This window comes from Periplaneta americana, chromosome 12 (assembly GCF_040183065.1).
Source record: "Periplaneta americana isolate PAMFEO1 chromosome 12, P.americana_PAMFEO1_priV1, whole genome shotgun sequence".
NCBI lineage: Eukaryota > Metazoa > Arthropoda > Insecta > Blattodea > Blattidae > Periplaneta > Periplaneta americana.
The window spans coordinates 47,916,915-47,929,104 of NC_091128.1; the positions used below are offsets into that span (position 1 = coordinate 47,916,915).

Below are 12,190 nucleotides of genomic sequence, written 5' to 3' on the forward strand. Positions count from 1 at the left end.
CTTAGATAAAATTAACATCACTTTCAGCACATATATAGGCTACTCGAGAACGGAATGAGATTGAAAGTTTTAAATGCTACCCATCGGCCATCCAGGGACCAAAGAAACGCCGAAAGTTGTGTAGAGAAGTTGACAACAATAGTTTTCTGTTAAAGAAGAAGAGTAAGGTTTTGATGGCGGTGGAGATGCTGCAATGGTGGCTATAAAGTTTCTGCGCAGCAAATTATATTTCTTTAAACGTAGTCTATTTGCATAGCCGTTCATCAGTTTTATGTTTTCATATGACAGTTCGCATACTGGATACCATTGACTGAATTACATTATGATGTGAAACGGATGTCAACCTTAGTCATAAAATTACACAAAACTTTAAGGAGAGATACATATGGACAAAGTAAAGATTACTAGAAACTGTTTATATTTCAACAAAATCGAGAATCAATAATTATAAAAATATCATTAACAACTAGAGCAATAATTTGAGATATAGTCTTGTCTTAACGCCTCATCTTTAAACCGCAGAAAGGCACTTAATTCCTAAACTCAGTTTTTAATTTACTTAGTCTTTATGTATAGAATATCGACATATTTGCACAGTTCGTTCAAGTCTCTATGACATGATATCTTCTCTCCAAAATTTTCGTTTGCACACACATAATCTTCTTTTTTCTAAACAGGAAGTCTCTTCTTCAAGATAAATAGAAGTTTCCATTCCAGGGTTAGGAAGATGTAGAGTTCGGTGCCACGTACGGTCTCACCACATCCATTAACTGTTTCCGGAACATACGTACATTGTTATTGGAGTCCTAGAATAAAAAACAATGTTGTATAAGCAATTTAGTTTCATTACCATCAGGAGCAGTTAAACATCTCGATATTCGAGTTTATTAGTAAGTTATTATTAGAGAGTGTGAAATGTATCACATCCAGGTTCCGTGGAGAATTATTTCTGAATATACAGTATAGGCTACTTTTAATATGAAAACATCAAGGATTTTTTTCTTGTTATGAAGAAATACGGATTATATGAAATCAGCAAGTTTCATTAAGCAAACACTAAAAAAAGTAGCTATGTGAATTCACTGGTCAACAAAATTAATCATATTTTTTGTTAAAAGGTAAAGAATGTGTGATATTTACAGTACATCATTTTGATGTCAAATATGTTTTCAAAATTCTTCTATCACGCACGGTTTTTGAGTAATTATATGAAATTTAATTCAAATTTTTCTAGTATTCATACCTTGTAACATTTTCCCTAAAATCATATTTATTTACCTAATACCCTAGGTCATATTTGTAACAGATGGCTCATTCCTATGTTAAAATCGGCAACACCTTGAAGAGAACAACCGCTAGGATCGCCACCCGTCCGCCGTAAACGAACACGAAATGACAGTACAGTCGCTAATGCAATCAAGTGGGAGTTATGACGTGACTCCTTATGCAACTAGATGGCAGCATAGTAAACCTTGCAAAAGTTGTTACCGTCAAAACCTATAAGGCCGAGGTATCTGGGTATGTATGATCTAGGCTAAAACGTTTGTGAAATAGATTTTAGGATATACTTGGCTTGGAAAACATTTCTTTTTTTTTAGTTTCCGGCGGTATTCTGCCAGAATATTTGGGCTCCATTTTTCCTGATAGCGTCTTTCCATCTCAGAAAAATACTGATGAAAACGCTCCTCACGTTTTTCGGTCACTACCCGAAGGTTTTGAGGAAAGAAATAATAGATAAGAATCCAAGAAGTTATTTTGAGAGTCATATTGCACCCCATCACTTAATAGTTCTCAATCAGCTCGCTGACAAGTTCTCTGTAATCTTCTTATCTGTGGTTTCTAGAAAGTAACAGTCTGTTGAATGATCCTTAGGTTCCTGACATATCATTGGAACTAGAAAAGGCATATCACGGGATCCTTTTAGCTAATCAGTTAATAGAATTAGATGGAGCACAACAGATTTCAGGAGCTCAGTTCCTGTCCTCATCTATTTTTCAATCAAATTAAAGGCTGATTCACAATAAACCGGGAACGGAAACGACAACGACAATGGAAATATTGTTAAAATAAATATACTTAAATGTGAGCATTCACAATAATTAACTGTGAATGCTTACATTTAAATACATTTATTTTAACATTATTTCCGTTCTCGTTCTCGTTGTCGTTTCCGTTCCCGGTTTATTGTGAATCAGCCTTAACACTCGTAATTTCATTTAACTAGTGTAGTAAAATTCGCCTGTGTGCTTTCGGAGTTAACTAACCACATACATAACAAAAATTGTTTATGTGCTTTACACAGTATTTCGAGGCATGTTTCACTTTATATGACACTTTTCACCGCATTTAAAATTAGGCAAAGAAAACACAGGTTATGAAACTTGTTTCATTAATGTAAGTTCCAATTCAACTGAGAATTAATACTATCTCTCACAAACTTATGAGGAATAAAATTTATTTTCAAGAATTCTGACTTGACAGGCAACAATGATCTAACATTGTAGGTCAGTTGTTAAAGCAAAAGAAAAATGAAAATGAAATATTTTCTTTCCATTATTATGTTAAGGACCGTATATAAGAATCAAATTTAATTAATTTTTCTAAAATTACAAACAAAAAATGGTGGGTAGTAGAAAAATTCTGACTTCATTTTTGGAATCAGCAGGTGAAATTATACAGGGTGTTTCCGGGCTAGTGTTACAAACTTTCAGGAATGATGGGGAAGGGCATATGTATCAATTTGAGATAAGGAACCATGGTCCGGAAATCACTGAGTAGAAAGTTATAAGCAAAAATAGTTGTGTGGAAATGGAATTGTAATTTCGCACCACGTGCCCTCCTTCCCTTAACTTTTGGAACAGTCGTGGAAATATGGTATGGGCCGGATGTCTCCTACGTGGGTACTTGACCGATAAACTCTGTGAGCTTGTCTACTGTTCCCATTGGCTCATCCGTATTCGAAAATCAGGTCTGCATATTCCGCTCCCGTATACTTCTCCATTTCACTAGGACTGATCGACTGGACACTGCAACTTGTACACATACACTGCTGTCTACAGACGTGTATATCAGGACCGACCATGTCCGTTACACATTACGCTGTCTGCATTGCTTTAGTGTAGTTTCCTGTCCCCATCCCTCAGAGAGCGCAGTGAATGGAATACTGTAAGTAGACAACGTAAACAACGTCAGATGAATAGAGTTTGTGTAAGATGTTCAGATAAAAACAAATAAATAAGGTGTACAGAGAAATAAAATTATTTCATTTCCACAGAACTATTTTTGCTTGCAACTTTCGACTCAGTCATATCCGGACCAGGGTTCCTTATCTCAAATTGATACATGTGCCCTTCGCCATCATCCCTGAAAATTTGTAACACTAGACCGGAAACACCCTGTATAAGAAACAGCAAAAATTTTACATTTAACAAAATCACTGTTTTCCAGTGAATTATTGTTACCAGGAAAACTTGCATTCACCAGTTACATCATTCACAAAGATTATTATTAAGAATACAAATAATTGAAATTGTTTGATCATAAGACTTGTTCCCATACAACTTTACATAATGGCGGTGACACTAAAATTACAGTATACTTATGGACAAATTAAATTTTAAGAAATGTTGTAAATTTATGATCGTGGAAAATAAACGATTATGTATGACATCCTGCAGACAGGGTTATTATTACACCTTAAAATCCAAAACGGTATTGAGATTATATACTTTGAGAAATGAATACGAATATCACTATGGACCATGCTGTGATCATATGAATTAAAAATGTCGTATTGATAACTGGGAAGTCTTGGGTCTCTTTTTTGATGCTCGAGGTGCAATCACAAAATTTACAGTGAACGTGTTTAAAAGATTTGGACTCAAACTTAGTGTAGTGCAAGGCATTGGTCATCAAATTATATGTGATTCGTTGCTTATTGTGCATAATCATTTGCATAACCCGATTTAAATGAAAAATGAAATATATGATTATACGAGGATAGCCGCCATATTCATATATGAGCACATGTTAAAACTAGTTACTGCTCATTTAATATTTTATTTATAAATGCAGATTATCCTTCACGTACTTTGATGATTATTCTCTATCATGGACTAAATAGTAGGCTGTATTATTTTTAATTCTTTAAACGCAGCTATCCTGATATTGGATTTCCTCTCTTAATGTTATGAAAATTATAACTGGCAGCTTCGGCACATAGGCTGAGGAATTAAAAGAACAGGCAATAAGTAACACAATACCGACATTAGACATTAATAAGAAATAATCAATGAGGAAATTTAAGACCTCTTACTAGACTGAAAATACTAAAGAGTTTCATATATATGACACAAAATATTAAAAAGAACCTCAAAGAAAACCTAGTGTTAATCCTAAATCATATTTAACCGAGGACTATGAAACTGGCATAGTAATTACACCGTATGAAAAATTTAAAACTGAAAACTGATAACTTACATTGCCCACACAAATAGTCGTTACAAATCCACACGGATGGATCTCTTTTATCAAGCTACTAGCTGAAAGCACCCGGCGTTGCCTGGGTCGTTCTTTTTGCTTCTTTTTTAAATTAAACTGATTGTTAGACTTTTCAGAAATCTCAGAAACTCAACTATTGACAACCAAAACGAATTGTCTTTAACAAGCTTTCCTCCTCATAAAATGAATCTTCACATAGCGTCACTTAGATGAATTAATGAACTTCTTAGCCAAATGCCTGAAAGGATTAACTCAGTTTAAATCAACTGCAGATCAGGCAACGAAAGAAAACATTTCATATCCACACCTGTGGAGTAACGGTCAGCGCGTCTGGCTGCGAAACCAGGTGGCCCAGGTTCGAATCCCGGTCAGGGCAAGTTACCTGGTTGAGGTTTTTTCCGGGGTTTTCCCTCAACCCAATACGAGCAAATGCTGGGTAACTTTCGGTGCTGGACCCCGGATTCATTTCACCGGCATTATCACCTTCATATCATTCAGACGCTAAATAACCTAGATGTTGATACAGCGTCGTAAAATAACCCAATGAAATAAAATAAAATAAAAAAACATTTCATTACGTGCCTCATTTTCAGATGTGTTTTAATTTGTATGTATGTATGTATGTATGTATGTATGTATGTGTGTATATATATACTGTATATATATATATATATATATTTATTTATTTATTTATTTATTTATTTATTTATTTATTTATTCTGGCGTAGTTAAGACCATCAGGCCTTCTCTTCCACATCACCAGAAATAGAAATAAAATAATTAAAAATCAAGTCATAAATGAAATAAAACCAAACGAACATATATTTAGGCTACAGTCACACAAACTTTAAATGAATTAGCATTGTCTTGAAGTTCAGCAAAACAAAAACACATCCCTCGGTCCCTATACGCCCACTTAGCATTGTATCAATGTTCTACAGATCTTACGTTTTATCTCTGCCGGCGACTGTTAAAACAGTCTGTCCCATCTTTGGAACAGTCCAATAGGTATCCAAATCTATCCTCTCTTTCTATCGATAATGTTTTCTTTACATAAATAGATATTCAGATATTAATTTTATTAAAAAACAAAGAGTTATTAGGAAATTTATTTACCAACACTTCCCATTCTCGGGCAGTACATCGGTCGAGCAACGCCGTGTACGACGTCGCCTGATATTTAGTTATCAACTGATTAAAAAGTTCGGAACTTCTTATTTGGTGGAGTCTCGATCCGAAATCCACGTTGTTGCTGCTCGTCCTCGCTGAAGAATGTGCTGCTGGCGCCTCTTCCAGGTTGCTGACTCTTGCTGGGCGAGGTGGTCTGGCCACCAGCTGGAGAAATCTGGCCGCCTCCTTCTCTGATAGATGAGGGCTTACGGAAACAATATGCAGTAACTATCTATACTCGCCGAATCTTTCGAATGCCGTGTTGCCAGCTATGAATATTCCTTTGGTAGGCAGGACTTAAATATCCTTTACCTAGTTTCTCGTGATTGCCTGTCATAAGTATCGGGGTACGACGGAGGTTCTATCGGGAGATGTACTTTTTGCCTACCTGTACCAGAGCCCCTGCCAAAATACGTTTCATATCATCGCAGGTGCCGTCTGTAAGGAACGGTTCTTCCAACAAAATCAAAGATTTATTTAAGAAATTTTCATTAGGAACAATATCATTTCGAATAAACAATTGACTAATTGCATCTCTGCTGTGGCTGGTCCCATCTTTGGCACAGTCCAATAGGTATCCAAACCTATCCTCTCTTTCTACCGACAGTCTTTTCTTTACAAAAATTTATACACAGGTATTAATTTGATTACACCAGGGCTGGGCACATTACGTGATTCTGAGAAATGAGCGCTGTGTGCTTTAAAGAGCGGGTGTTGCGAGCGCTGTGACGTATGCATACTGTACTTCATTCAGTGTCGGTGCAGTGGTGACTCTGCAGTATGATGGCGAACTTTGAAGACGGAGCTTCCGCTCATACACTAAAGCGGCCCGCTACTCCCAATGCTTTTAATGTATCATGGAAGGAGGAGTTCTTTTTGGTAGAGAGCAGTGGATTAGCAAAGTGTTTAATTTGGCATAAAACACTCCAACTGATTAAGAAGTTCAATATCCAACGACATTATTTTTTACAACATGCTATTGAATATGACAAATATGTTGGTAATGAACGCCATAAATTAATACAACTTAAAGAAAATGTTTCTCAGGTACATTATATTAGAGTATCTCTTTGATATTTACATTGCATTATAAGTTATTATACATTTTGTAATATATGAATTTAAATTATACTATACTAGGCCTATGATATATCATAATATTTGTATAATTTAAATTGATATATTACTAAATGTACTATAATAACTTATAATGCAATATAAATATCTAATAGATACTCTAATATAATGTACCTGAGAAACATTTTCTTTAAGTTGTATTAATTTATGGTCATATATCATATCATATATCATATTATATTATATATCATATCATATCATATCATCATATCATATATTATATTATATTATATTATATTATATTATATTATATTATATTATATTATATTATATTATATTATATTATATTATATATTAACAGGATGACAATAATGCACTTGGTGAATCGGCTATGAGAATTAGCTACAAAATTAGCCACGAAATTGCAAAGGAATTGAAAACATTCAACGAAGGTGAATTCATCAAGCGATGTTTAATTATATTGGCAGATGAACTCTGTCCACAGCAAGTAGGGGAAGTGGAAGCCATACGCCTGTCATGTAAAACAGTGGTGAGGAGATTGCAGTATGTGCGTATGGGTTATGTAAACAAGCCTAATGATTTGTGTGTGTGCATAGAGCGAAGTTAATTTCATTAAATTAATAAGAGTGTTATAGTCTGTACTGTACAATAGATTGATGTAATATCCTTATAAACTATTATGTACTGACAGACTGAATGACTAGAACAACCGTGGCTCTTGTTATATTAATGCAGGGAAGGTAGCTGTAATGCGAGTCCGCCACTGCGTGAGCGTTCTGCTCCGGCTTGCCTTGGGGAGCGAGAGCAGCTTTGGCCGACTATACGGAGCAGCTCTCATGTTCGGCCCTGGATTACACAGTAAATACTTTGAAGGATATTTATTCACTAGCAATTTCCATTCCTGTGGTGTACATTTATCGAGTAACGCCGTGTACGACGTACCCCGATACTTAATTATCAGTTGACTTAAATAGTCTGAACCTTTAGTTGGACGGGGTCCCGAGACGAATTCCACGCTGCTGCTGTTCGTCCTCACTGAAGAATGTGCTGCTGGCGCTTCTTCCTTTCGCTGATCCTTGCCGGGCGAGGTGGTGTAGACGTTGCGTCTGGCAACCAGCTGGAGAAATGTAGCAGCTTCCTTCTCCGACAGGTGGGGGCTGATAGGAACAATTCGTAGTAGTTCCTTATAATAGCCGAATTTCTCGGCGAGGTTTTCCAATTTCAATACAATGGAATTACCTTCGCGGCGTTCGAAAGTTGTATTGCCTGAGATGAATATTCCTTTCAGCAGAATGTGTAGATCGTCGACCGGAAGTTCTGTAGAGTCGACCGACTTTACTAGCGAGGCGGATGGTGTTGATAGAGCCGATATCGGCACAAGTGTGTCACTCGCTGCAGTTGCATCAGCTCTTATAGTGCAACAGATGAAGTTAAACTGCATATACGAACATGTATAAACTTGTAGGAACATGTTGAAACCTGTCTATACAAGGTTCAACAGGAAAGTGCACATTTCCGCGAAAGTTGATAGCAAGACCCGTTTCACTACTCACAGTCGCCAACCCGGCCGAATACCAATATACTGACTGTTAAATTTCAAGTGGCTTATCTTATCTTACTAGTCATCGGAGGCAACGTATTAAAAAGCATTACAACCTTTCTGCCGTCTCCTTTCCTCCCCACCACAAATGTGACATTGCACAGGGGCAGAGATAAAATAATTATAAGATCTGTACATTGATTATGAAGCTGTGCATTTCACTTAATTTCATATCTGTGTGTGCTTTCGTTTGAATTTCAGAGACAGCTGAAGATAAACAAGGAATTCCCTTGTTAGCCTACCAGTCTGAACACATTGGTTCGACAGCCAAAATTTATCTCTTTATTGATCGTACCAAAGAATCAATATATACGTATATAATTTAATTTATATTGGAAGATATTTTACCCGTTGACTGCTGTACGCCTATCTTTTTAGTATGAGTTGAGAAACTATATCTCACAAACTCAGAACATATTACATTAATTCTTATTTTATACACAGAATACAAATACAATATAAATTCGCAATAAGTCATTTTTTAACATAAAGACTAATATTCTGAGAGACGTATACCGGATTTATTTATTTATTTATTTATTTATTTATTTATTTATTTATTTATTTATTTATTTATTTATTTATTTATTTATTCATTTATTCATCTATTTATTCATTCATTCATTCATTTGAGATTATTCCCACAACGCATAACTTACTACATTGGCATCGTGATTATACGGTTAGAATTTCGCAGTAACACATTTTCGGATATGAACAACAATATTTTGAGAGACGTATATTTTAGAATTAATACAGTGTTGTTTTCACTCGCCTTACGTACATACACATACTACGTTAGCAATATGACAAAAGTATAATTGAATTTCTTTTTGATATGTGTAAAATCTTTTTTTTTTTTTCTTATTTGTATAAAATATAGTTGACAATTTGAAAACTGCGGAGTTTTTAAATTACTATCTGCAACTTTGAGCGACTGTTCTTTGGCTATTACAAATACTAGTCGCACTGAAATTGCTGTTACTTCAAATCGAAAGACATGTTAGTGCGTATCATAGGAATGTGTGGGATAAAAACATCATCTCCTTTCGTTCTGACAGTTTATATTGTCACTTCCATTACTACGTTTTGAATGAGTTTTTTCCATACCAATCCTTCTTCCATTGCATAACTTTTGTGGGTCATTTCGCAATGGTACTACTGTTGATTCAATATTAAGTATTGAATTATATGGTAGCAATCCTTGTGGTTTCAAAGATTTCAAGCATTCAGTTGGATAAAACACAGTCTGCTCACTATCTACAACTGCATCGAGAAACACATGATACGGTTCTGGACTGCGTAAGTGTATATTATGCAAAGAGCTTATAATGGTAGTAATTAAGACGCAAGTATATTTGTTTATGAAACTCGCTTGCGCTCGTTTCATAATTTTCATACGACAGTCTTAATTACCATTATAGGCAAGTTTCATACGACTTTTTATGCTCGACCATATTTCTAACTTGAAATTATTCAAAATTAGGTCATGTTATGGTTATGTGCGAACTGACCTGAATTGTGAGATGTGCGCAGACGCGAAAGTATTGATTTTTTCCGAGGCCGAATGTCATTGACCTTGATAGAGAATAAGATGAACATTAGTCTGATATAACCTGGAAATTGATTTAGAATTGAAAAACGAGATGACAAATTGAATATATTTGAATATTATTTACAATTAACGCTAATCATTATAGTAACAGAACGTAACCTTCTGCGACAGAATTGGATTTCCAGCCTCCGTGACTTTTCGCTAATTGTCTTTCGATCGCATATCCGAGAATAATCGATACTTGCGGTTTTATAATGGTACAAAGGTAACTTGTCATTGGCTGAACACCTGAACTTTAATGAATAGGTGTACTTTAATGAGGTGCATTAAAGGGCTACTACCAGGTGTATAATTACTACATTTCGGCATGGTCGAGCATAAAGATACGTATTGCATGAATTGTCTAGATTTAGCCTTCATGATGTGTATCAACACTGTTATTTAATTTCGTGTTATAATTTCCATAGCCTCGTGAAAGTCGATGTTCAATACAAAAGAAAATAATAAAGAACAATTGACTATAGAAGATTGCATTTTAGTATTGCACATGAATGTTTGACCGTAATTATTTTTATTTTTTATTTATTTTTAAAATAATTTAACGTCCATTTTAACAATTTTAATATAGCCTATGTTTTTCTCCTGGTTATGAATGTGTAGAATTGTATAGAGAACATGCATACATACATAACATACGTACATACATACACACATACATACATACAATCATACATACATACATTCACACATACATAGATACAATCATACATACATACATACATGCATACATACATACACACATATACATACATACAAACATACATACATACAATCATACATACATACATACAATCATACATACACACATACATACATATACAATCATACATACAATCATACATACATACATAAATACATACATACATACAATCATACATACATACATACATACATACATACATACAATCATACATACATACATACATACATACATACATACATACATACAATCATACATACATACATACATACAATCATACATACATACAATCATACATACATACATACATACATACAATCATACATACATACATACATACATACATACATACATACATACATACATACATACATACACACATACAATCATACACACATACAAACAAACATACATACAAACATACATACAAACATACATACATACATACATACATACATACATACATACATACATACATACATACATACATACATACATACATACATACATACACTTTTATATATTAAGATAGAGGAGCAGGAGCTGAGGAAGATGAAAGAACCTCCTGGTATCGCTCAGTGTATCAGAACACAACAGATTTTGATGAAAAAGATTGCTTCTGCATTCATATCCTAAGAAAATCTCTTGTGCAGGTAAAAGATTTAAAAGATGTTGTAATATTGTCAGATTCACGCGCAGCGCTACAATGATTAATTGCTATACAATTCTCAAAATGTGTAACATTCTAGGCTGCAGAAAAATGATGCATCACTTAAAAAGACTGAATAAGAAGGTTACCTTGCCGTGGATCCCTTCTCATTGTGATGTAAGCGATAACAAAGCAGCATATTTCTTGGTAAAAAATAAGTACAAACATTTCTACATGACTATAACCAACATTTTTCAATTTACTCTTTAAATGAATAAAGTAAATTTCGATTCAAATTTAAGTTATATAATGAAGATGTCACTAAAATAAGAAACGAAATATTATTTCAAACAATCGTGTAATAATACCCTAAGAACCACGAAAATCTATAGTAAAAATATTCAGGCTATAGACAGACCACGATAGCTCAGCAGGCCACTTTCAAGACATAAGAATTTGCAGCATATCAAATTGTATTCTGTGCAATTGAAATTAAATAATTATGATCTCGACCATCTCAATAGATGCGCAACCTCAAATGTCCGATACCATCTCTCTAAAAATATTAGAGTACAGGAAAACTAAATCCTTTGTGGCCAAATTTTTAGGCTAATGCCTAATGCTTTAATAAGCAGCGGTCATCATCACAGTGCACCCTCGGTCTAGCGCATCTTAACGTGGATAAAAGACTGCACTATCGTGCAACCATGGCCACTAGTGCTTATGCTTTCTCCCTATCTCTTCTGCACGACGGTGCATATTACGATATACTGCTTACCCATTACCTATTTCAGCGAATGTTGACAACCACTGCACTAAAGCAATAGTAACAACAAAATTAATCATTTGAAGCAAGTG

At 34.7% G+C, this 12,190-nt stretch overlaps 1 protein-coding gene across 4 annotated transcripts in view; it reads right to left on the bottom strand.

The window, feature by feature from the left end:
• Positions 1–401: 401 nt before the first annotated feature.
• The window catches only part of LOC138710388 (uncharacterized), a 92,684-nt gene continuing 80,895 nt past the window's right edge, over positions 402–12,190 (bottom strand). For all 4 annotated transcript variants that reach the window (XM_069841271.1, XM_069841270.1, XM_069841272.1 and 1 more), the window contains exon 6: positions 402–806. In XM_069841271.1, the coding sequence (XP_069697372.1) occupies positions 720–806 (87 nt within the window). In that variant the 3' untranslated portion in view covers positions 402–719. The remainder of the gene's footprint in view (positions 807–12,190) is intronic.